The sequence below is a fragment of the Heptranchias perlo genome, chromosome 3 (genome assembly GCF_035084215.1).
Source record: "Heptranchias perlo isolate sHepPer1 chromosome 3, sHepPer1.hap1, whole genome shotgun sequence".
Lineage (NCBI taxonomy): Eukaryota > Metazoa > Chordata > Chondrichthyes > Hexanchiformes > Hexanchidae > Heptranchias > Heptranchias perlo.
In genome coordinates this window covers 87086130-87113860 of record NC_090327.1, presented here as the reverse complement: position 1 = coordinate 87113860, position 27731 = coordinate 87086130, and the positions used below count along the sequence as shown (strand labels likewise).

The following is a 27731-nucleotide window of genomic DNA, read 5'->3' as shown; positions in this document are numbered from 1 at the left end:
TATTTTCGAAAAAGGACACCTTTTAATCTGTTTTCAAGAAACAAATAACAATACAAGCAATGACATACACCTTTAAAAATGCATGGACCGGCCTAAACACCAGTTTGTCTTTTTTATACACTTTGCATCATTAAAGCCAAACAATCCTCAGACAATCGTTTCAGAAAGTATTTACATTTCATCAAATAGGTAGTACAGTTTGCATTTTATTTCGTCTTGCATATATTTAACCTATAGCCGGGCGATATTTTTGTGTTTTTTTTTACAAAACGTACAAAAGGTAATGCAACAACGAATTTACCTGAGAGGAAATTTGTTCTTAAAACAATGTTTCTTTTCCCAAACTACCAAAAAGACTATACGGATGATTCTTAAAACACAGAAAATGAATAAAGCATCCTGTTGCAGATACTGACTTAGCTATCGTCTTTAAATTACATAAGTACCATTAACTTAGAAGGTTTACATTCATTGCAAGAAGAAGGTTGTTTAATTTTGAACCATTTTGATTTAACACTGATTGTCGCAATGCTAATTGCATTTCGTTTTATACAATGAAGTTGTTAATATGTGGAAGAATACATCCGCTTGTTACCCTGTTTCAAAAACATTGACCAGTATCAAGTCAATGACTGCAATGGGAACTTTCAGAATTCGCATTGCATTAACTAACCTTCACTGTCAGTGTGTCATTTCAAACATAATTTGTTTCCTTACAGAATCGTTGTAGGAACAAACTGGAACAGTAATGTGGGAGACTTGTATCCATCAGTCACGCTGGTGAAAATTAGGTAATGTCAGATTACTCTTGACTACAGTATTTAACACGCCTCAGCTGTTTCTTTGCATTTGTCTTGGCATCTGGATCATCTGTATTCTGAAAGTACTCATTACAGCTTTTTGTTAAATAAAACTAAACGGATCCAAAATAAACAGGCAGCTTTACTGGCTGCTGGAGGACGCGTCTTTCCTTGGAGATAGGGAAGAAATTATGTTCAGAGATGTGCTGTTATCTGACTCCATGGAGCTGTTCATCATCAGTCCACATTGGCTGCTGGAAGGGTTGATAGTCCTGTAATGTTGGAGTCAGTAGAAAGAAAGGAGTAAGACAAAGTTTGGCAAATTGCCTCTTCAATCAAAGCTTATAAAAACGAGGAATATTTTGTCCACTCTGCCATTTTTACTGCTTGTGATTTTTTTTTTCTTCTTTAATTGGTAAAACATCTGAAAATTTGAAAAATGTTGAGGGCATGATGATTTAAGAAAATATATAAGGAAGGGGTGTCAAGCCTATCAGTATCCTTGTGCCCCACCAATCCTATCTGACAGAAACACAAATCTCAGATACAAACCTTACTTAGTCTTACTCCCTCATAGCCCTACTCTTGATCTGCAAACTTAAGTACATTGCTTTCTGGGTTGTTGCTTTCTCCTTGGCCTGACATTGCTAAGAGGGGCTAGTCAACAAAGATTAGAGAAAGCATTAGATTACACCAAAGCTGTGTGGCATGTCGTACCATGGCACATAACCAAACGAATGTGCTTGGCTTCAAATAAAAATACAAAATCAGTTAGTGAAGGGAAGGACTTACACTGTTCAGTCACAGATTCAAAAAAACTTTTGTTTTTTTCTTTAATGAGCAATGTATGTGAGTACGCCTAAAGGTCAAACAGCTACATCACTTATCTAGTATTTGATGGAAGAATTATCAGAAATATTTTCATCAGTAATCCAGAGGTGAAAAATTACCTGAGTAGCAGCATATTTTCTTACAAGAATTTAGTTGTATATGAAGTTAGTTCAGAAGAAGTAAGAAGTCCTTAAATAGGGTCTCTTCCTTTCTCAAGCACTCACCCAAAAAAAATCTAGCAAGTGTGCAGGAGAGAGACGATCTGAACCCTACCCTTTCTGAAGCTGGTAATTAACTGTTCTGACCATGAGAACAGATGGAACATAGAAATTATCTAACAGAGTTGAACAATTAATCTGATTTCTTTCTATACATATTCCTACAGGCCAAACATGTCTCAAAGCTGTGATAAACTACTTGACCACGTTATAAAACCACATGGTTTCCTGAAGAATTGATTTCGTATCCCTGCTACTGTAAGGAATCAGATCATCAAAAGATCGTAAGATAAATACAGATGAGGGAGGCCATCAGCCAAATCATCTGGAAAAACCTATTGTCTGCCAATCACAACATCCAACAGTCTCTTAAATGATTCCAAGACTTTTGCCTTTACTCTCTTTATGCTTTGGTGACCAAAACAGAACACAATACACACGGTGTTTTCGGACCAGGATAGTCTACAGTTCCAGCATGACATCCTTTGCTTTATATTCCACTGATTTAGCAATATAGTTAAGCATTCTATTATTTTTCTGATTGCTGCTTCACATTTACAGGACATGTTATAGGGTAAGATATTTTGATAGGGTGAAATGAAGTAAGGTGGGAGGAGGCTCGTGTGGAGAGTAAACACCGACACATACCAGTTGGGCCGAATGGCCTGTTTCTGTGCTGTAAATTCTATGTAATTCTATGCAATGTTAAGAGCCAAGGCTGCCAACACGCTTTCTCAAATTTAGCTTAGCTACTTTAACACCATTCATTGTCTGTGTCCATTTTTCTTAACATTGTGCTGTACCTCACATTATATTGAATTTCACCTGTCACTTTCTGCCCACTTACAGATTTATATCTAGCTCATTTTGTAGGCTCTTGACTGTCTCATCAATTTAGTACCCTATCCAAATTTGACCAGTTTGCAGTGGCTCTCTGAATCAGTCATTGCTGTAAATTTGAAATGGTTACCCCCAAATAAATTAGCAAAACAATCACAAGGATATTTTGCATAACTCTGCCACAAAGCCACCCACACATAGAAAAAACGTTTCAAAATCATTTTGTTTTGTTTAACAATATTATTCCGATTTCAGAACTCTACTTTTTTGTTTCTATGACCAAGAATTTGTGGCAGTATGGATAACTTCTGAAAAGGTATTCAGTTTTCATGATGCAGCATAGAAACAGGAGAGGTTTGCTGTGAGAAACTTACCCCTGAAGCTGCGACTGTGGTCTGGCCAGAAGGTGAGCCACTTTTCACTCTGGGTATCTCCTCCTGGTTAGATGCAGAAGACGATGAGGAAGTTGGAGTCATTGTGACTGTATTGCTTGTGCCTGCAAAATATTTTGTCAGCCTGTCAGTCATCTTGTTGAAGGTGGTATTTATACTTATTTTCAAGATCCTTTCAACTAGTAATCTCAGACTCACTTGAAGTGCTCTTGGACTTGTTTAAATTCTTAGGTTTTCTTTTTCTAGTCTGTATTCCTTCTTTCTTCATTGCCAGAGGCCGCGGTACCTATGGTTATAAATGAAAATATGTTTTTAAAACTGCAACTGATTATGTAATAACCAACTAAGACGTAACATAATCAACCACTTTAAACCGAATGGTTTTCATTTTAGCAGACTGTAGCATGTATAGTGCTTAAATGATAATATAGTTTTATATTAATAAAATAACTACATTTCATTGTTACATACAATGGAATACTACTTGTTTTTTTCCAACAATTAGGTGCAACAGATACAAAATAATAGAATCTAAAGCATTGATATCTTAACAGGAGGCAAACAAGTCAATACAAAAGATTTTCTTTTTTCTTTGATGCTATCAGTATGAGATATACAGTTACCAATTTCAAGACAAATCAATTTATTTGCATGTTTTAACAGATGAGACGCAATCATTATAAAGTTTATAATTCCACTGGTGAACAGCTAAAACTTGATTCTATCTGGAACGAGTTCCTAAAAATTCTTCCAAGGTGGAGAACTTGAGCTGTCAGCTGTGGCTCAGTTCCTAGAACTCTCACCTCTGAATCAGAAAGTTGTAGGTTCAGGAACCACTCCAGGGACTTGAGCACAAAATCTAGGCTAACACTTCAGTGCAATACAAAGGGAGTGCTGCTCTGTTAGAGGTGCCGTCTTTCGGATGAGATGTTAAACCGAGGACATGTTTGCCCTCTCAGGTAAAAGATCCCATGCCACTATTTTGAAGAAGAGCAGGGGAGTTCTCCCTGGTGTTCTGGCCAATATTTATCCCTCAACCAACAACTCAAAACAGATTATCTGGTCATTATCACATTGCTGTTTATGGGACCTTGCTGTGTGCAAATTGGTTGCCGTGTTTCCCACAACACACTTCATTGGCTGTGAAGCATTTTGGGATGACCTGAGGATGTGAAAGGTGCTATATAAATGCAAGTCTTTCTTTCTTTATATTAAATTGGTCTTCAATGGAGGAAGAAGATGACATACCCCGTGAAGTTTCATGTAAAGTCCACAAGCATTGCAGACTGGTTCACCTTCTGCATTCCTGCGCCATAAAGTGGTGGTGGATGTGTGACAGTTGGCACAAGCTAGGCCAATCCGCCTGGATGAGGACTGCAAGAGAATGGCACACAAATAACCAGACCATTATAATCATAATGCACAAATTATTGAAGGTCAGTGCTTATACTTATAATTATAATATAGTTATAATTGTTTATAGTTAATACCATCACTTTGGACTTCCAAAATTGCTCAGAAATTGGCTGCAAAATGTAATCTGGTGAAGCAAGGCCAAAACTTAGAAATTATTTCATTTTTGGGCATTTTATGTACCTCCAGAATAAGGGGGAAGAGTAATATTCAGGATGATGCAAACATTTCTAAATGTTATTCATACATTGTGCAATATTAACTTAATAGACACGACATGTGGAAATATTTTATAAGCTTTTTATTTATTCCACCAGTGAGGTTGACAACAAACCAAAGGCATGTTATACATAGGGTTTGTTTCCATTCCCTCCACTGAAATGAAAATGTATCAAGCACTTCATCATGTAGGACTATGCTAACATTATTAATATTAGTTTTTAACTTTGAGTTTCACTTCAGTATGGGGCACTTTCACTGTATGTTCCAGATTACCAGTGATTTCTCTGGGGGCAGGCTAAATCTGAGCCATATTTAAAGAATAGTATCAGGTGTATGTGCCAGTCACTAATTTGTCACAAGGGAGATTTTATCCCCAGCTATGGTGTAAAGAAGAATCTACATCAGTAGAGTACACAGGGAATATACAAAGGAAGGAAAGGTTTGTTCCTTGGAACCAAGTATATTTTTACCTAATTTCCATTGATGAATTCTATTATTTGTATTATAGAGCAGTTGTATTGTTTTGGCATTGCAGCAACATAGAATGTACATTATAGCCAAACTGGTTCAAGTTCAGGCTTTGGCTGAAGGTGTGATGCTACCTTCAACAGGCAGTCTCACCCCATTTCAGCTTCTCACTGGCTACAGTAAAACTCAACCAATGCACATATACTTCAGAGTGAAAGTTTAAATTGCTCCTAGGTGGCTGAATAGATTATGTTTATGTTTTAATGGCCCAGAAATTTCTGGAAATATAATGGCAAGTTCACGGTGCCTGCCATTATTAATGCGTGAAAAACCCAGCATTTTGTGGCAAAGAGATATGCCATGAGTTCTGAATCATCAGAATTTGTTGGAAGATTTTTGGCACTTCACTGTTAGCCTTGCCAAAACCAAAAAAATTACCATCTCGCAGTGAGCCTCCCCATTGTGTGTCATGAAATTACCGGATTTGCGCTGTAAATATGAATTAATCTCACCGCAGCTACTGAGGGCTGGTAATTCATGTCGTAAGGACCCTGTTAATGAAATGATTAATGGCCCTAACATGCACTCAGCCTTGGAGTCCCAGAAAAGGAGCATTAATAAAACATTGGAGTATCATTGCCGCAGATAGGAAATTGTTACTAGGTTTTTTAAAATTTTACATTTAATTTTTTTAATGTTTTCTTACTATTCCTTTCTGAATCTTTTTTCTCTCTCTCTTAATCCACTCTCTTTCCCTCTCTTTTATTTCTCTCTCTGTATCTAATTTGACTCTAATTCAACCTATTTCCTTCTCCATTGTTCACTCTGTTTCTTTCTCTATCCTTAAACTTCATTGGTTAAGGAGATAAACCAAATATGTGCCGGGTCCCAGATGCCCCGTTGAGGTTACGTTTCCAGCAATTTGCAGCGCAAAAATAATACCATCTGAAGGGTGAGATAAAAAATCCAATTCACGGCATTCACCTTGAGATGCCCCACTCCAGCAATTTCTGGGCCATCTTAATAAACCATCAACAGGATAGACAGCTCTCCACTAACAATAAAAATGTAACTGGTATTCAGACGGCTGTTAGTGGAACTTTTTCAATGTGTTTATCGCTGAATTCTCTGTTTTCCCCTGATTTTCGAATGGTTTGAAGTTAGCGGTAAAGCAATGCCATTATACTACCACTACAAAAACAACAAAAAGCTATTTTCAATCTGACTCCCGAGCGCATTTAGCAAAGAGGTGTGAGACCACCACTGGTAGATAGCCTCACACCTCTTGGACTTAGGAGAAATCCAGCGCAAAACTAAATTGAAAAAGTGCCCATGCCCTGTAATTAGGTTTTGTTCACAATGCTCATTTTTTGCTGTGGCAGGACTATATGCAGGTACACATCTTATCCGGGAGCAGATCACTGCACGTGAGCTTGTAAACACAATGGTCTCTGTATCACTGATCTCAATTTGAGGCATGGCCGGAGTGTAAATTGGATGTTGCATTAGCACTCCACAGATGCTGGCCGAGATAATTTTCCGTGGTACTGTATAACCATACCCTAACTTAATGCTGCCAGCTCGTACTGCTCTTAAAGTAAAGCTGTAGGACAGCAGTCGACAGCATAATATGTGTACCTACATATAGTACTGGTACTGGATAAGTACGGCCATTGTAAATAAAATATAATTCCACAATATATGCTGTAGAAGTGATGAAACAGAGGTGAGTGTAAAGAACATGGATTACTTTATGCAATATTAGAATAATCTATGCAGGGTATACACAGCAAAGGCATGCAGGTATAGTTTAATCTTATTGAGCAATATTTGCAGGAGTTAGAAAGAATACTAAGAAATACAATTCAGCAGATTAAGCGACGTTAAAGAGATGGTGTAAGCGTTTTATTCTTTTTATTTGAACACATTGCTAGTTATTTCCTGTTTTAGTGGCATTGTTAAAATACCCAACTGCCATAAATCTCCCCACCCAGTGACTTAGTCTGATGGGGAAATGTAAATAAATAAATGAAATGAAAGGCCAGGCGACTGTTGGGTAGTATTAACCGTCATGGTTAACGGTCTTTTCTGAAATCTCACAACATAATATAAATTTGGATATTATTTCATTTAATGAGTGGTCATATTGAAAGATTAGTGCCCAAGTGTACCAATATTCTCACCCCATATCAGCCAGGAGGGTTGGAATAGCTCATATATTTATACTTTGCAGTTGAAGTTCCGGTATCTTTTATTTCGAATTGCTGTCTGGAGATTATAGTAAATTATTAAACTGGTATGAGTTCCAGAGTCACGCCTCCGTCCCCCCACCTCCCATCTGAATTGCGTTACATCAAGTGCATCATTATCTGGAAAATCCATAGTTTAACGGGTGGAAGTTCAAAGTTTACTTATGAAGAATGGGGTGGGTCGGCGTTTAATTGTAGGTAAAGTTTCAACATTTTAAATTGCCATTACTTTTTTAAAAATTATCGACGCGTTGCCCTTTAGATCCAGACTGTGATTTATCTTACAATAAATCTAAAAATGTCATCGTGTTGCGGTAGTATATATATGTGTGCAAAAGGCATCCCGGACTCCCACTGCAAGCCCTAACCCTAATCAAATAAAACTGTTGGACTATAACCTGGTGTTGTAAGATTCCCTAATCATGGAAAGTGACCACTGCCCACTCCCTGAGCAAGAAGGCTGGACGGAGTTCACTGCCGTGTGTGTTGTGTGGTGTCTCTGACTTCAATCCCTTATCAGAGGCTGCCGTCCCTTATTAATTCAAGCACAAGAATATTCCCTCGCGCCTTATCTCAACACCACCGTGTCCATTTGCCTCATTAAATTAAGTGGCGGCGGGTGCTAATAGTCCTCCCTCAGATTTAAAAGACTTTAAGTTTGTTTTTTTTAACACAGCAGTTGAACGATGCCCCTTTAAAAAGGGACTGTCAGTCGGGGAAAGACCGGTGATTAGAGAAACTAATCAACACTCTTTAAAAGTTTAACGCTGTTAACGAGTGGAGAATCGATGCAATAAAGGTGATCAGACAAAGAACTTGGTGTCTTGTTTGTACTTGCCAGAACCACAATAGTTTTTGTTTTTTTATCTTCTGCCCGCTGATTTATTTAACACTACAGCCACTCTGTACATTACGTCGCACGCGAATGTTAACAAATTTTTGTCACATTGTGGGAGATTCATTTAATTCCATCAGCGGCAGGAAAATGTGCATAGACCCATTCAGGACTACTATTGTGCAAATCACATCTCGACCTTTGTTTCTTTCTGGTTACAGTATAACGCAAGAAATTAATTCGATTTCAAGTAAAAAGAGTATTGATTTCTGGTTATTGAAGGCTGACAGGGTCTAGTTGAAGGGAAGGATTGAAATGCATAATTTTACTTGCCTCGCTACATCTAAAATTAGAATTAGATAAGAGAACACAGGAGGGCGAAGACCTACATACAATTCTGTTCTGACTAACAGAAGTTTCACACATACTGACAGGTCTGTTGTGTATTTTCAGCAAGTTTTTATTTTAGATTTACAGCATTTGCCGTTTTCCCCTTTAATCTACATAGGGAGTTATCAATTAATGTCCCCTAAAAAGATATTCCTTCCGTGCTGCGCCTTTATGTGAACAAACTGTAATTTTAGAAAACATCAATAGGAACAAAACAGGCAAGTCATAGAAAATATTAATTGGGTTAATACACTTGGTACATTTCGGTTTACTTATTATTACTAAAACATGTTTTCATACTAATAATGGTGGATTTAGTAATGAATACTGGGGTTATAATTACATATTGACCGAAAACTATACGAGAGGCCCCAATTGATAAATACATGTCTAGGCTTTGTTGTGTTTATGAAGTTGAGGTGCTATGCTTCACAATCACAGCACATTCCTTTAAATAATTGTGTAAATTTACTGAGTGGATCATTAGACAGTCTGGTATGCCATTAGACTACAAATCTCAATGTAATTTTGTTCTGATTAATAGTTTTACTTAACCCTTCCACCATATTCTTGGAAGTATTGATGCCTTGCAGAATCAAGTTACTATGCATACTTATCAGTAGTACCTGCTGTATCTGGATTGGACTGGCGGGGTTACATAAGCCGCTTACCATTCTCTTCTGAGGTTTGATAAGAGGTCGGCTGAGTCCGTTCATCTTATGGTACAAACCGCAGGCGTTGCATAGGTAATGGCCGGTGCCGTCGCGCCGCCACAGGGGAGTGGACATGGAGCCACAGTTGACACACTCCCGGGCCTCGGACAGCTCTTCCAACAGCTCTGTCATCCACACACACAAAAATAAATACATCCAAGTTATTGAAATAATAAACCACACAAAAAGATTGTAAAATGTACACCCAACAATTGCATGGTAAGGTTTTAATGAATCAATATCCATGTCCTCTCCACAGTTTACTAAATCCTGTGAACGTAGCGTTTTGAGTGAGCTGCAAAAGGCTATTACTATAAATTGAAAGCTGCGCCGTATTTGTATTTTTGTTATTTGTTCCTGTTTGTATTCATATATGTTTTGTATAAGATTTTAAATTTTTAAAAAAATTTTAAAAATTTAAAATGAAAATTACTTCTAAGGAAGTGCATTTGCTCTCCGTTTGAAGAAAATAGAATTGATATTTTAATGACTAACTCTTGAGTTTCAACACTAATTTTATTTTTGGTATATTTGTTCAAGTTATCTCAATGTATTAAGGTTCTTCCCAGGAAGTGAGAAGAACTTAAGGTGAAAGTGTTTTTTTAAGGAAGTGAATGCCGCTGAAGAATCGAGGGTGGGTTTGCCTTAACAGATTACCAAAAACAGCAACCTTGTTTAGGGTAACAGAAAGAATCCTGTTCTAGGATTAAAGTTATGTTCATTTACAAACGCTTAATAGATATTGGACACATTCCTCTGAAGTTCCTATTTTAATGGAGGTGATAGCCGCCTTAAAATGAATGGATTATTTTCTCCAGTAGAATAGCTGAGAGGAATTTCAGAGGAACCCATTGTAAGTATCCGATAGCATAATTCCAGGGACATCATATATTTTTTAAACTTCTAGTGAGTGCCCATGCCTACTGAAAAAGACCGCTTGGACATTTTTAAAACGTGGTTTCCCACTTGTCTGTAGTTATACCACACCTGGTGCCAAGTCCAAACAGTTTGAGATTGCGTACTAGCGGTAATCTTTCTACTCTTGCTCTAGTGAGCTGGGGAATATCTGACTACCTGGTTATGCCACCCTGCATACTCGAAAACGCGTGACATCTAGGCGAGAGAGATAATATAGCTGACAAGTAGTATGCCCTTCAAAAAAATCTAATGAGCTGCTCTCAAAATATAGGCATGTTACGAAGAAATAACACCAAATAGACAAATATTACATGTTCTCACTACCTGATTGATCCATTCTGCTCTTTATTGCCCTCGATCTACCCGAATCATTTTAAACAAATGGGCCGATTTCTTGTTATTTTAGAGCTACTCATAATTCGTTATCAATTTGTTCTTCCGGTATTACCCCAAGGGTTGAAGTGCAAACCAACGGTTCAATCCTGACTAAAAACTTTCTTTATGTTAATCAATGCAGTCACTCGAAGCCGGGCGATGGGCTTTAAACTATGTCTGACATGTCAGACGGATACACAAAGTTAGGTGTTTTTCGCTAAAAGTATATTACAGTGACGCTTTCAAAGTTGGATAAACATCCAGCCCCAAATAAGGTGGTTAAGAATAGTGGCTAGACTTAATGCCTCTCCCTTGGAAACCTAGAATTCATCTCATTCATGCTGACCTATTTTGCCCCTTTTTGTGGAAAACATATGCGCCTATATTTGTCAGTAAAAATATTCCAGTAACAAAAAAGTATCCCAATACAGCATAAGACATGTTGCTTATTTTTAACATTTTCCGTTGCTAATTGGTGGTAAGTTTCTTTACTAGTTTTTTTTATATATAACCAATAGGTAAAACTATTTTGGAGAACATATATTTGCATAAATAAATAGGAACAAAAAGAATGAAAAATGATCCAATAATGAAGTCCCATGATGTGTATATTCTATATTCTATATTCATAGACTGCTACGAAAGTAAAATACTGCGGATGCTGGAAATCTGAAATAAAAAATTGTGTTTCTCTCTCCACAGATGTTGCCTGACTTGCTGAGTGTTCCCAGTATTTTCTGTTTTTATTTCATAGACTATTACTTGGAAACATCAAAGAGAGAGGACTCGACACCACAGATTGTTCTGCTAAAATATAAACCAAGAGCATAACCATTTTGTTCAGTTGCAGAGCGCTGTTCGCACTTGCTGTACGGTTCCTATTTTTAAAATGTTATTCTGTGCAGCCTTTTGAGGTAAAAGAGATTGCTGCATTTCCAGAAATTAGATGTTTCACTTTTTTCCTCTTTGTATATACGGTGTAAATATATGGATTCTGACCAAATATATGGATTCAGGCTTACATCTGAAACGTTAACCTGTCTTTTCACTTCACAGGTGCTGGCTGGCGGCTCTGCTGCGGATTTCTAACATTTTGTTGTTGTAAATGTAAGAGAATTACAATCCTTTGGGTGATCAGTATCTTATATGTCAATTTAAAAAATAGCCGTTCTGCACGAAATGAAATAAAATATTAGCGTCACCCCCTTCATTCCGCAGCCTCCTGCTCCGTCCAATTCTGTTGGAAAACCACACCTAGGCCACCTATTGTGTGGTTATTTTCAAATGAAGCAGCAGCGTTTTCAGCGCTTTTCTCCGTCTGTATAGAAGCTCACGGCCTACAGGCTCGGGCTATAAATCAATAGCGCTATAATGCCATCAAATAAGACGGCTGGACCTTCCTATAATTGTCCTAGTTAATAATGATGATGAATGCAACAGGGAATCCTCGTGGGATTCATAAACGAAGCAACCTTTTAAAATAAGAGTGTGTTACCTAATAATACTGTGCCTTTATAATCATTTGCTTTCCGTGCATTTCATTTTTGGGATAAAATATTTAGACAGCACACCTCTTCTCTTTTTTCTTCCTTCAATATCTTGATTTTCTTTTTCGAAATTGACCGATCGAGACACAGAGAGGCGTCAGATCTTGCTGTGAGGAAAGGGGGCGCTGCAAAAATGTTGGGAGGATTTAGATGTAACCTACAAGTCTACACTACAAATAATTTACTTCAGACGTTGTCTCCCGGATTGATCACTGTAACAACAAACATCAAAGCAGAGAAAGGAGAGAATTAACCCTTTTTTATATTTCGCAGCAGTTGCTACATAAACGCTGTCTGCAAACAAGTTGCGGTGTTTCCACAACAGAACAGTTTACTTTGTGGGTTGTTTAAAAGTTAATTGATTGTTAGCACGATAGTTCCTACATTTACCCTGCGCTTTAGTAACTAACTGAAAAGATGTAACGACGAAATGTGTCTCCAAAGTGACGCCTAGATGCATCGGCAAATGTTGCGAATTTACATTGAAACGGTTATTCTCGCCGTCTCGACCGTATGTGAGACAATAGTGGCGATTGTTACAATTAAAAGCGACAGTCTGCTAAAGAGTCAGCCTGCCACACTGCACCGAAAAGGCACGTTATTACAATTAAATGTTGGACTATTACTTTTAGAACTCATTATTTGTTCAACATTAAAATACGTGACATAAAAATTGAGATTTTGACACTTGTATTGTAATAGTGATTTTAGAGATCAGCTGGTGTTATTTGACTTTTCGACGGAATTCAGATTCAAACAGCAAAATATGTCGTGTAGAACCCATTCTGGTGCAGTTTCTCCGATTTTTATAAAACTGCTCCAGCAAGTCACGACCCCACCAAAGACAGGGAAGACGTTAGAGATTTCGCTAAAAAAAAATACCAACCCAGAGGAAAGCTTTATGAACCCATTTTCCATATCGCTACACCCGGAGCCCACGGTGAAAATTAATTGTCATTTCAAAGTGTTCAATTATATATATTAATGGTGTTCATAATTCGTTATTGTAGAATGGGAGTCATCTAGGTCACATATTGTACCAAGATCTCTTAAAATCACACACAATGCATCCAAATATACAAGTGGCTGCCGTATTGGATAGAATTTTGCGAAATTGAGCCATTTTGTGTTTCGCATGCTTTTTAAATTGAATAGTGTTCATAACTTTTTGTAACATAACCGGCTCCTCGATCTACAATTTGCAATTGAAAAAGTTATCCCTGAAGAATTCCATTTAGTATAAATCATTTAATCATACAATGTCGTATGTTTTTGAAAATGAGGAAGGACCAATCCCGATATGTTGCCACCACTATACTACAACTCTGCAGGTTTAAGGTTCAAAAAAGAGCTGTCATTTTTGTTAATTTAGCTGGTCTAACCACGGCCAGTGGCAGATTAAGCTGGATTTTTGCGAAGTTTCGGTTGTTCTGGGTAAAAAAAAGATTCGCTTGAATAATAAGCTTGATCTTTAAAATTAATATTAACAGGTAATTTCTGAAAGTAAGATTGCCAGTCGAATTACTCCTTTATTAAACATTTTCAATTGTGAATTGTTTGAACGAATAGAGAATGATACTTCTTTTGCTTGATTCGGATTCAGCTGGGAGTCCGATGTGAGCCCCAACAGATTTTTGATCTATGTATATATCCGGGTTCAGCCAGTTTTCTCCTATGACTCTGTCCAAACAGAACGGGGACTGGGGCCAAAGCTATCAATATAATGAGAAACAGGGCCCATCTTTACAGTGAATGCAGCCGTATTTCCAAAATACCGAGGCCAATACTTTTATCTCATGGACAAACCAGCGTACTTGGAAATACATTGCAGAATATTTACTGCGGAATATACACTGCGGAATATCAAAACAGTAATATCTATCTGATCTACAAAAGCGCTAGATCTTTACAAATGTTTAAATCTACCCCTTCTGAGTTAATCACTGCGATTGATGTTAAAGATTTGCCTTTACTGCAACTACTATGTCATTGCCTTATAGAAGTCATTTTACCCATTAAAATCTGGTCAGACAAGATAAGAATGACTAATGCCACTAAAAGGGGCGTGTGGTAGAAATTAAAATTTATTCTCGGATTTGCGGTTTGACCTAAACAGCAGGTCTGTTTTAAAATCTTTACACGCCCGTACCATCCAAGTTTCCGCTAAATGGCGTAAAACAATAACATGCCATACATAAAAGCACCTCAACCCTTTATATTACTCACAATCTGCAGCATGCCATTCCCTTGGCCTATGAGGTCGATATTACATGTAAAAAATGTGCAACTGACCACTTGCCAGGATGATGACATAATTTCGTTCTACCCATTGTTATTTTTTTTAAGAATGATTAATATTTTATTACAGCGACTTGTTATCCAGGACCGTATTGAGCGCGGTGGGATCGGATTGCAGGCAACTTGATTTTTGACATTAGACTTTTGATCTTAAAAAGTACTGCAGCTTAAACGCAAAAAAAAATCATAATGAGCTCAACGAAAATGATTTTTAAAATTGGCAACTGAATTCAAAGCTGAAATATTTTTCTTTGACCTCTAAAGCGTGGTTATTATTTCAAGTAAGAGAGAGCGCTTCAAACGGCGGAATTCCCTCCCCTACACGTCAGTTTCTCAATTTCGCAAATTAGAAAAGGGATGATTTTGAGTTTTCTATATCTTATCTTGATTTAAGTTATAGAACTGTCACTATTAAAATTAAAGTAACAAAATATGTTCGAAGAGAAAGGGTTTCACAAATTCGAGAGGTTAGCTGTAGTATTAGATCACTTTTCAATATTGGCCAATGAAGGGTTCAGGAAAAGGAAATTGCTACTTTTAGTAAATGATCCTGAGAAAAAAAGAGCGTGTAATTCATTTGGTCTTGCTCTTTAATATTTAGATATGAGGAAATTAATAATTCCATGAAATTATCACCGGGGTCATTACACTAATCCAGAAAAAAACAAGCGGAGGTAAAGGCAATGATGAGACGAATGTTGTTATCTGACGTACGTCAAAGTTCTTACGTTTATGTACCTTTATCTACTGGCTGTTATCTTTGGCAAAGGGGTGGAATTTTTATTCGTTTTGTTATTTTACTAATAAGAGAGCAATTTTAGGATCATTCCTGATAAGATGGCGTTTGCTTTAAGATTACCGATGTTAGACGTCGCTGACTTATTTACTTTTTAAAATATGATTTTGCCCCCCTTGAGAGTTCATTTTCCTACTCAAATCGTATTGTTTCTCATTGACAAAAGTGGGTCGATCTTACCAGGATATGACTGAGAAATGATGCAGAATTTTGGATTTCGTTTAGCAAGACTATGATACTATTATCACTTAACAATCGTTTGGCAAATTAAAATGGGGGATCTGCAGGTTTACCTTGTCTTGTGTTTAGTACCTCACGCGATCATGTATAGGAATATGAAACGCCTTTAAAAGCCAAAAATGAAAACAACCAGAGCAACAATATAATTTTCGGATTATTTCGCTACTATTTAGTGGACTAGGAAACAGACTTAAATGTTGTATGTGTGTGTATTATACAGATGCTGTGTCACCAATTTTTTCAGATACATTCTACTTCACCCCCATGTCTACATTTGTCGAGTTTCTGAGCGATCAAAACATGTATATTCCCAAAATATAAGTAATCATTTAATAATATAAAAGACACCGCTGTCTAATTTAGTATTAATTCCAGAATATGATACACTGACCATGGTTGAAGACTCAAGTGTCGTTGGACAGGCAATTCAATGGTTACTTGATACATGAATACAGCTGTTCACTGAGTACAAATCTAAAATTCTTATGTTTTTTTTTGTTTACCAGAATATGCATTTACTGCGTTCGCAAACCGTCATATTTTTATACGATGTTGCATGGCTTATTATTTCTGCAAGTTATCCACCAAAATACACTTACCACAGCGTTAAACAGCGACAATCTTCCGTTACAGATATATTCGAATGAGAATTGGGAGACAGAATATGCAATTGTGAATTTATGAAAAGGAAACGATCCTGCTAAATTCATACAATTGCGTGGTTGGGGTTATTTACGTAACATGAATTGACAGTATCTGGTTGCTTGACATGTGGCTTCCCTCTTTCAGTTTAATAGCCTACTAATTCGGTGTTTCTGTACGTTTCCCAATTCTGTATTTCAATATTACTGGATGTCTACAGGAATGTTTCCTGATGATGTTTCTTCTCATGTCCCATCACCTTTGATACTCTATGCTTTAAATTTAGCCGCAGCCTTAGTAACACGTTTCCCTCTCCTACATTTTTCTTGAACATACTTATACGTTAGCAAAGCTTGACATATTTAACCATTTATAATTGCTCAGAACTGTTAGCAGTTTGTGCTATTGGATGCTAATAAGGCCAGTCTCACTGAACGAATACATAATCATTGAACTGAACTCAAATTATAAAGCTCCCATTTTGTTCTGATTATATCCGCTGCATTGATTCTGGTTGACTTTTACTTTTATTTGTAAGTTCATACCAGGGTTTGTTGTTGATTAAAAGTCACATGTTGCCCAAGAGCACTGGCTAAATTACAGTCACATATTGCAGAAATCTGACTTATATCTTTTCTACTGGATTACACCAACTGTTAAATTAATAACAAAACGAAAGACTTTAGTTGAGAATGTCGTCCATTGCGATTAAACGCAAGGCAGAAATCCTTAACAATATTTAGCTATGAACGCTCCTGACAAACCCAAGAACGTAATGAGAGGCTGGTATTCGCAATTGGAATTGATCGATTTCAAAGGCAAGATAAACACACCAAACGTTTTCTACAAAGTTTGCAATATTTTTAAAGTCAAAGAACAAGGTCACAATTTCAGGCTGTAAACAGGCCTAGGTAGGTGGATCAAAGATGAGTTGATACGTAAATGACTGCGGGTTACAATGCAAAAGTAACACACTGGTCGATTTCAAACACTTGAGAGGGTTGACTTACCTCCATTGGGTCCCCGGACAGGTATAGCTGTAGGTCTGCTCTGCAAGCTGTGCAGCATTGAATTTTCAAAAGACCCTGCTGCAGTCCAAGCCGAAGTCAACTGTGGCCCAACGTAAGAAGTGTAAGGGCTGGGATAAGATCCATTAAGGGGCCTGGCCAAAGGACCAGTGTACTGATCCCTGCCATTCATATTCAGACTGTTACTGTAGCCGGAATCTCGAGCAGCTCCGTTTGAAATTGGTGGGCTCGGGGAGAAGGAGAATCTGCTGGAAACCATGTGATGAGGGCTGCTAGAGCTATAAGTTGAGCTTTCTGTGGCAGGCTGAGTCCAGACCGAATGGTTAGTAACGGGGTGACTCTGTTGGCTCGATCCGCTGCCCTGGAGGTAGGGGATGCTCTGGATCATGGAGCTAACCCTAGTGGTAGGAACATAGACGGGAGAACTTGTACTGGAGTGCATGAAGTTGTTAGGAACATCGTGCGGGTAGGTACTCGGACCCTGGGCAGCGGCCACAGGCAAACTTTGGTACATTTCAATAGATGGATGTGTCACAAATTCCCTCTTTATTCCTCTGGGCAGAAACAGTTTGCCTGTCTGATCCAGATCCGTAATAAAAGTTGCGAGCTCTTCCGAACTGTGGCCAAAAGGGACGTAGGCGTCTACTGACCTCCCCTGCAGAAGGTGGATCCTATCCGTGTCCAGATTGGATCCAGCTAATCTCAAGCTTTCTTCTGATCCCGAGCTTCCCTCTCCTCCACTGTGGTGGCGACCAGCAAACTTTAGGTAAACTTGGTCAGCCGGCGAGCTTAGCCCGTTTGATGTTAGGTGTTTTGCCACGTTTGACCAATCGGGTTCATTCAGGTCCATCCAGGTTCTGAGATGTCGAAACGCCAAAGTGCGGTCCTGGAGATCAGCCCAAAAGAAATACACAGTAAGTGTAAAGAATCAATAACAGAGAGAGAGAGAGAGGGAGAGGGAGAGGGAAGAAAAACACACACAGCAAGACAGCCATTCTCGAGTTAGTTGTTAATTAAATTAACTCAAGTCACCCATTATCGTACTGTCGCCACCAGGCAAAAGGAACAATGGTATCAGATTTAAATATCTTTTTAAAAACAATTAGTCCGAGCAATTTGGCCTGTCTCTTCTTTTTCAGCACAATGTAATTTGATAAAATGGTTAGAGTCGAAGAATCATTGACCTACTGATTTATATTTGTTAGAAGTGACTTGCGACGTATCTCCTTTGGGAGGTTGCTTTATGTAGTTATGCCGAATGATGAAACCTAAAGATCCCAAATGTAGTTGTTCACTTTAAAGCTCAGTGACATTCAACTAAATTTATTTTCGCTCAAAATTGCATTGAGATTATGAGCATGAACTAGTTACTAGTGGCCTTTTAAATTAGCCCGGATATGAAGCGATCACTGGTGTCCAAAGTAGGAATAAAATAAAAACTAAAATAAGATACTGGGTTATTGGAAAGTGAAAACTTCCAGTTTATTATTAGAAGTTAGAAATGATTATCTTGATTATCACACGTGGTTTAAATCAAACTATTATAAAGTGTCCATAAGAAATGTAGAAGCTTGAGGTTTTTAATTCCTAGAAACTAAGTCAGCCACAAGCCAGTGGTGCTTCTCAACAAGCATCAAGTTAACCAGACAGTGCCATTTTAAGTGTTAAGTTTGGCTCCGACTGTATTGACTCTCCGATACAGCGTGGGGCTCTGCATTTATTAACTTTGCATCAGATATCTAATATAATCCTTTGTTGCGCTTTAACAAACTAGCGCGATCGTAAAACAGCCGGCGCTCGTGGGTTCGTTATACACTGAAAAATCAACTTGATCAATGTACCCTTTCTTTCTAAAGGGAGGTTAGACGGCTTTAAAATTAAACAGTGGAAAAGTTTTTAAAATCTCCATAAGGGTAACGCAGAAAGAATGTACTGTGTAGCAGCATAATTCAACACAGACTTTTCCAGTTATCGTTGTACGTTGTACCCACCTGGTTTACAGGCAATGGTTTTTACACGATACCAATCTGAACCATCGCAAACTCTGCCTTTAAGTTTTAGGTTTAAGAAATTATTAGCATTCCTTCCTAACCGAGTCCACAAGACAAGCGTGTGACGAAACATGCTGCAACCTCCTCTCTGGCGCTTAACGCCGTTGCCCCTACACAGCGTTATTTGAAGATCTCAATTTATAAAATTATATTAACGTACGTGCTACATTAAATACGACTTGACGTGAGCTGAGAAGTCCCGTGTTAATAACTAGGTACCTCGACGGAACTGATCGAGACAAATCGGCAACTTGTAAACTCGAAAGTAATTAGTTTTCCATAGTAGCGAAAGCGCTGAGGTTTCTAAAGATAAGTTCGTCAGAAATTACAGAAACCACACATCGATATAGATAGGCCCAAAACGAACAGTAAGTAATATGTCTTAGTTACGCCAGACTAGAGTAAGATAACTCCGAGATAAGAACTATAATAGATAAGAACTAAACACACGATAAATAACCACAAAAACATCCAAGTACTATCACAGCCGTCATTCTACACTTGAACCAGGCCGTTCACCATCTGAAAAGAGTGTGGAAAGAAAGGTGCCGACCTAATGGTGGTTTGCCATCAGTTAGGTGTTTGTAGAAGTCCAGTGTGTCTTAAGACCAGTATGCTGGGTGGTAGAGTGCGTGTCTCTGCTCTCTGCTGGGCTATTTGAGAGGAGGCAGCGCCTTGAACACAATTCACTGGAAAACTAAAGATCCTGATTGGATTCACACAGTGCTGACTAAACACAGACTCTGCAGCGCCTCCACAGCGGTGCCAGCCCTAACATACACCATGACCCCAGAGAACTGGCCCACAGAAAGACTGTGAAGCTCTCCACACGTCTCGTTTATATCTCCAGCCCCGTAGATAGGTAGAGACGGGAAGACTGAAGGAATCAGAGACAGGGTGCCAGATAGAAAGAGATAAATAGGGAGAGAATGTGGAAATGATTGAGTGGAAAAAGAGACAGCAGACTCTTTGAACTCCGATCTTATACATGCTAACTAAAAGTAACATATTATAGACTACCTTCAGGGAGAGGAATGTGATCAGATCTAAAACTCGTGTAGACATTTTGTAACCGTGTGTTAAATAAGAAATATGCAATATAGTGATTTGCTTCAGGAAAGCCGATCCGCCAGGGCTAGTAAATACTCATTGCACCTGTCTCGTTCATTCGATTTCGGTAGTTTTTAGGCGCTAACTACTTTGAACGAATACGTTTGAAGACATATTATGCAACATTACGTAGGCATTAACCTTGCCGCTAGTTTGCTCTGTTGCTTTGCCTCCATTATCTTGTAAGGGATGAAGCGGCCCCACCGCAGGGAGAAAAAAAACGTTGCACAGTTAAAATAACGTGGTTGCCCTGAGGTCAGGTGCGCAGTTCAACATTCAGATTTCTTTCATCAATCTTAGCCAAGCCGGCGGAACTACCCGAGTTTCATAGAGACCTCGAGCTGTATTAGGTACACGAAGGTCTGCAAATTCGAAGTAAATTAAAAACATCCATTTAAAAAAACAGCATAACTTCACTAAAGGTAACCTCTTCAAGAGACGAGAACAAGATAAGGTTTCGGTTTAACTGGATTATCCATTTATTTTACCAGTAACATTTTGTAAACATTTGTGTAGAACCAATGTCAGCAGTGGCTGTGGACAAGTGAATAAAAACCTTTCAAAACAAATAAAATGGGAAACAACTTTGGAAATTTCACCTGTACCAGTCAAACAAAATCCGATTCGTGCGTTTTGATATCTTACAATAAATCAGACGTGTACCAGTGCATCCATATTTCCAGAGTACACAAAACCGTAAAGCACAGTTTAATTTCGATCTTGCAAAATCCCTTCTATCCCTTTCTGTGAGAGTTTCCAGTCCCTGTACTTCCTACTCAGAGCAACTCTGACTTATTAAAAAGCAACAATGCAGCTATCTTCGTTTACCGCTGGTATATGCCACACAACGCCGGATCGATATTGCCGTTACACTTTCAGAACTATCGATATTCAAGCGCCACCATATCACTGGTAATGTGGACATTTAATTCCGACACTTAAGTGGTTCGCAATGCGGCTACCATTATGCAATAGTCGTTTTCCGAGACATGCTTTTGATTTCGTTATCAGTTTTGCAAAATCCTTACGTCCAGTCCTGCGAGGGAGTTACAAATCTTTCTGTATCGCCGTTTGTTGCATAAGAAGCGCTTATTAATTAATAGTCTGTCCTGTTAATTTGTCTGCGACTGCACTGGAACCGTTTGTAAAGGTCTGTCGGTTAGCTAAACCGTCTCGGCGTCAGGGGCCTGACACCTTCTATTGCCTTACCAGGGATCCTTCTTTGAACCTTAAAAGTAAGTGATAATTTACTCCCGGGATTCATTACACAAACTACACATTGAACAAAGTGCAAATTGAAATAAACAATTAGTCAAATAATTACGTCAGGGGCTAAGTAGATTTGATTGAAATTGTGGGAGGACAAATATATATATATATAAAACGGCTGACTTAGTCTTCTTGCTGAACATAAGACAGACCTTGTGTGTTTGCGGTCTGGCTGCATTATAAATAGACCACTAATCAGCAATGACGACTTTTCAAGATTTTAGAGGTAAAATTTAGGTCACCCTTTTTGCAGCATCAACAACAAAGCCTTCGAACCGAGTGTTTCAGAGATAAAGGTGGTCAGATAAAAGGTCTAGGATTTCGTTGTCAGGAGTATTAAAATTAATATAGTACATATATAGCTACAGTACTATGTAGAAATCTTTACACGAATCTAGTACATATAAAGTTAATTATACTTATGTATATATTTGTACACATATCACTTGCATACTAGTGTGGAGTTTGTACTGCGGCCAGACAGTTGATGCTAAACGGCTTTACATTGTTCTTGACTGATGCGTAGAACTGCATTTTGCGTATTCGGTGAAATAACAAGTGGCTTCGCGATTTGTGTTCACAGTAATTACTCCTCTAACGCGTGGCAAAATAATATTGATATATGGATGCAACTTCTGGTACAAGTAGCTATATGAAATATACTTGTAACTTCTAATGTTCATGCAGAGAAAGGATAATGATTTCTCATGGATCTTTCTAAGTAACTTGGTTTCTAAGATAGGCCTGGACGTTATCTTCTAAATGGGAATCGGATTATTACTTTTAGTGCCGAAGAAGTCTGCTTGATTCTGTAAAGGGTGATATACTGTAACTGATATTGTACAAAGAGGAATTGATTGTATTACCTTGAAAAATGGAAATGTAACTGATTTTGCCAAGCGGTGTATATAGTCTTGCTCATTTCAATTCTGATTGTTTCGTGTTGTCGAGCATTGAAACGAGTCGCCCAGCTGTGGAGGGTGACTGGTTATTTTTGCGCAGAAGAGGAAGGCTGAGAATTTCACATTGGGTTTGGTGACTGGCTCTTTCCTGCAGCGGAGGACGGCTGCTGGTTCCACGGTGCTGTGGAGATTGTTGTGCTGCCGCGGTCAGCAGAAGAGTGATGAGGTGACTGGACTAAACAGAACAAGCTGTGTGTGTTCTCCTCTGATAGCAGTGTTAAAGAATGGCACACAGGAATGAATGTTGGACGCCGTACTGTCTCCCTATCCGAGAGCCCTCTCACATTTTAACAGGCTACAGGGAAGAAAGGAAAATAACATCAAAACAATCACATTCCCCAATTATTTACAGTTGGGTCTTAACACAGTTTAATCCACCCAGTAAATCAAAGTCAGCGCGCTGTTTGTGTGTATACAAAATATTATTTAATGTTTCATTTTGTGTTTAGATTTCCCGTTAAAACATGTTTCTTACTGTAACAAATTAGATTAAACGTGTTGATGTGTTTTCTAATGAACGATGCTCTAGTTCCATTATGATTAAATTACTAACAATAAAGGTACTACTTTGTGTTTCTTTATGTATTATTTATAAGTTTTGAAGCGCGCTCAGTTTAAACTAAAAGGTATAAAAGTTCTCCCTTTGACAACGTATACAATGTACATTACGGTTTAGGAACATAATCAGTAAATCTATTTTCAGGCTGCAGCTCTATTATATGACAAATTAATTTTAAACCCAGTCGTTGTATAATGCACTTTCGTTACTTGAATCCTCCAACTTTCCGTAATGCAGTCAACACTGAAAAATGAAATGATTTTCGGTTAAGAACCGGAAAACTAACAATATTTTCTGTCTTCAACAATTACACTAGTTCAGCTGTAGATTACTGCTGAGTTGAGCCAAATTCCGCACAGCCACTTTTCAATGAAGTATTGCGCTAGTTTATTATTTATACAAATTACAACGAGTTAAAACGATAGCTTAAATTTTGGAAAAAAAAATTCATTATAATTAAAGCTTGTGAAACAACACGATTAATTTTGTTGCCATATCCAAATTCCAGATCAGCAATATGTTTGTGCGACCAAGTTGAAACTGGTTTGTTCAGAATTTCACTTATATAACATGTAGATAAGTCGGTTTACCTGGCCTTAGCGGTGTGTCATTGAAATAATCTAATTGTGAATCTAATAATTCTAGTCTGCCCACGTTTAATAGAACATGCTGTGGAAAGGTATTGATATCGCTTCAGTGCATTCAAGTAAACGCATATTTTTGTTTTCAAAGCGGTTCCCGAAAATGCAATCAGAGCCCCACTTGACATAAAATAAATAGGGGGCAGTGTATTGTATAGTCATATATGGTGATAAATAAGGTGTAGTGATCTCCGAGTGAACCGCATTATGATTTTGAATTACAATCACACTATGATTTTAAACTAAAATAACACTATATAAGCTTCCAAATATAAGCTTCATCAGGTATCGCAGTCTGTTTAGAAATGCCGGATGTGCTTTTGGATCCCGCGAGTAAAGTATTGATCACATAAAACCTCTACCAAAAGCCTTTAGTAGAGAAGTGAAGATATTTTGATAAACTATTAGATAAAGCAACGACGGGTTTCTCTTGAAATTACAGAGGGTTCCAAAAGTACCGAAGACATAAACATCCTGCTATAATTTCAGTGAATTTTAATCTGCGTGATGATGGGTTTGGTACTGAATAGAAAAAATGTGCACAACGTACAGATTACATTTTCTTTAAAATGATTTTTTTGGGTCTCACGGATACACAGTTTGCTGTAATTCACGTTCTGTTACACTTTCCTTAATCAGAAATACAACAAAAATATTAAAACAAAATTAGCGACAGAACATCAAGACTAATTGAACACCGTATGGTGTATGAACCAAAATATGGGAGAGCCACGGCCACTTTCTGAAAATCCCAAAATGAATTTGTTCTATGGAGACGTATATTGCTTAGTGTGATCGTGCCCGCCATTTATGCATAACCATTAAAACAAATAACATTGGAAACATGAATGATTCAAAGAGTGGGGGATGTTGCATTTATGTAACTTAATTTGGAACTAGACTCTCAGTCTGAATTTTCACTCCGAACATAAATTTAACGCCCTTAATATAATAATTATTTTAATTATATTCAACATATTAGTTAGGGTATTAAATCCCAATTCTCTAAGCTGAAACTGACGAATTTTGAATCAGCAGCTCCTTTATTGTTTTTAATATATCTGAAGACAATGTTGGTGGGTTGATCAAGTTGGTGATACTTCAAACGATTTTTTTTCATGACAGGGATTAGACATTTTAAAAATTCGTCATGGAAAAGTTTCTAAATTTCCAGAGGATAATTTTCCTTAGTCCACCGAGTACTGAATGCTCTTCCCAACTTTTAAAATACCTACCATTTACATCACTTAACAGTTGAAGATTTGACAGTTCCACTGCTGCAGGTTTTAAAGTAGAAATACAAAAATAATGTAATGTCTGACACCATCGTTCATGTGTTTATTGAGAAGGAAGCTTTAATGAGTCATTAAATGGCAAATTAAGTAAATAGTAATTCATGGATAATTATTTTCCGCGCAGTGCTGTTAATCAGATAATATATAATATAAATATTTAATTACAAGTAATTATGGACGCTGCTTCCTTGTAGGTATTTTAGGCAGTTCATATGTAGGTTCCTCATTTTAATCCCTATAATATATGATTGTTACTATATATATTTATCTGTTTACAAATATAACCGGATCAACGCATACGACTGCACCCTGAGCCATTTCCTCGGATGAAAAAGTAGTGGTCGGTTTAATTTTAAGGTTTAACCTTAAGTGTAATCGAGAGTCCTCTTCGGAATCTGATGGTTGCTGACAAATTTCTGCTTTTAACCTTCGTAATCACCCACTTCGAAGCAGTTAAAAGATCGTGAATTTACCTATTGCGGGTCTTTAAATTCATAAATGTCCATTAAAAAATATTAGTTACACAAAAGAGCCAAGGTGAATTGAACGTTCGTGACCTCTGTAAGTATTCAGTGCTAAATTCACAGGCGAGATGAACAGATGTCTCAACAAATCATGCTGACAACGCCAACATAATAATTATAATACTTTTTTTTGGAGAGATATATATAATACGCACACGATCATATATATATATTCATTTTATGATGCCGCAAACATAGTGATTCGTTTATGCAGAGCGTTTTAACGGATCACTAGTAAAACATTTGGAAATGTTAGTGGCAAAGACTAACAATATTATCATCAATACAAAAAGATCTAATTTCATACCATTGTGTATTGAATATGTGTGAAGTGTCTGTAATAACACCTGGAATCCCCGCGAGTCATTTTTAAATTCGTTATGCTCTTTTTACAACGATAAACACCTACAAAGGCCACTTACTCTTACAGTTCAATACAAAAATAGGGTTCAAATATTTCAGCTAGTGGAAGAATGCAATAAATAAATGAATGTTCAGGTGTTGTATTTTACAAAAGTACTATTACGTGGCAATAAATTATTCTTGAATATCGAATAGATTGGAGATAATTATATTTTGATAAACATAATGAAACAATTGGCAAGTGTAGTTTTAACTCTTTTGGGTCATTGACTTTACACTAATACCAGATTAGAATGGCACAGTGTATATTTTGTAATGTGAGAAGCATTTTGTCAGATTTTTCAACACATTAATCCTACAGCTCGGTTAAAGGTTGGTAGCCCATTGATCTAACAATTACTTTTATTATCTACTCCCCATAAAAGATTCAGTGTCCTCTTCCCTCGTTCCATTTCAACCGACCCAGAACTTTGTTTTCATATTCTCTTCGTGTGTGAATAGGTGGTAAAGTTTCTTATAATTTTTTTTAACATATTCTTCATCTTTAGATGCCATATAATGCGGAGATTTTTCTAAATCCAAATGTATACAAGTAAACGGAATACCGTCTCTTCCCATGTTCTACGGAAGGTAAACAAGGAAAATGAACAAAGATAGAGTTGGCGCTAGTACTGTCATAGGTCATCTTATCTTTCCATTATTCCCACTCCAGATATAAACCAAGCAGCTAGTGCTTTCTTCTTCCATACAAAATAATCCTTTAAACGGAACATTCTTTTGATCCGTTGCCTCAATTTTTCGTTAAGTACATTCCTATCTGATTTACAGAAAGTCAGTCTTTCTGCTCTGTAGTCAGAAAGCGTTCTGCTCTTTTTCGTCGGGTCCCTGTGTAAAATAAAAAAATAGTCACAGTTTAACTGATAGTTGTGACCTCCGACTTGTATAGTTGTTTTACAGGATGACCAAATCCTGGGTGGAACGAAAATTCCAATTTGATAACATTTCCTATGTTTCATTACCAGGACGTTGTCAGAAGTTACTTGTTTTAGAATACGATGATGTGAATAATACAAATATTGTTTACAGTTTAGAGCTATAGCGGTAAACTATTGACCCGAGAGTTACAGACACGACAGAGAATGTACATAATCCCTGAAGACAGATATAAGGCACACTGAACATTGATCACTTCTGAAGCTGATGAGGTGGGATCTGCAGATTTAATAGTTTATCTATAATCAATAACCCCAAAACTAAAGTTAATAGTTGTAATATACTGTTGCATTACATTTATTTTAAATAAAGTAAATGCTTCCACCCATTTTCACAAACTACTATGGCTCGATATTAACAGGCAATATGTATTCTGTTGCTTAGTAACATCAAGCACTAAAGGCTGCTGACTATTAATGTCAGTTAGCAGGAAATCTTAAATATTGATTGCTAACATAATTGCTCTTAAACATTTAAGATTTTTATCAATAGTCTGATTAAAGTTGAATTCTTCTATAAAGGTGTGAGTAATTTGTCATGGCCCATTATGCTTGGATCAGGGTTATTTTAAATTCTGGATTTCATAAAACTACAAGTAAAAAAGTAAAAATCTTTCTACCACAGCTTGTTTAGTAATTAACCAGAAACTCCTTATCAATACATATAATTGGAAATCCAATAATAGAAAACATATACCTGGCACAAAAATATCAAACTTTCTAAAGTATTACTGTCTTTAATAGACCAGC

General features: G+C 37.4%; 1 protein-coding gene across 5 annotated transcripts; it reads right to left on the bottom strand.

Moving 5' to 3' along the window:
* On the bottom strand, positions 1–22713 carry gata6 (GATA binding protein 6). Of its 5 annotated transcripts, none has more exons than XM_067980735.1 (7): positions 22512–22713; positions 17198–18101; positions 9285–9496; positions 4330–4455; positions 3280–3367; positions 3064–3185; positions 1–1072 (listed from the first exon to the last, which is right to left on the bottom strand). In XM_067980735.1, the coding sequence occupies exons 2-7, from the start codon at positions 18063–18065 to the stop codon at positions 1010–1012; spliced, it is 1479 nt and encodes a 492-aa protein (XP_067836836.1). In that variant the 5' UTR covers positions 18066–18101; positions 22512–22713; the 3' UTR covers positions 1–1009. The 5 variants fall into 5 exon arrangements, with proteins under 5 accessions (XP_067836836.1, XP_067836831.1, XP_067836833.1 ...); XM_067980730.1 differs by lacking the exon at positions 22512–22713 and adding an exon at positions 19820–20047; XM_067980732.1 differs by lacking the exon at positions 22512–22713 and adding an exon at positions 19427–19522.
* Positions 22714–27731: the final 5018 nt, after the last annotated feature.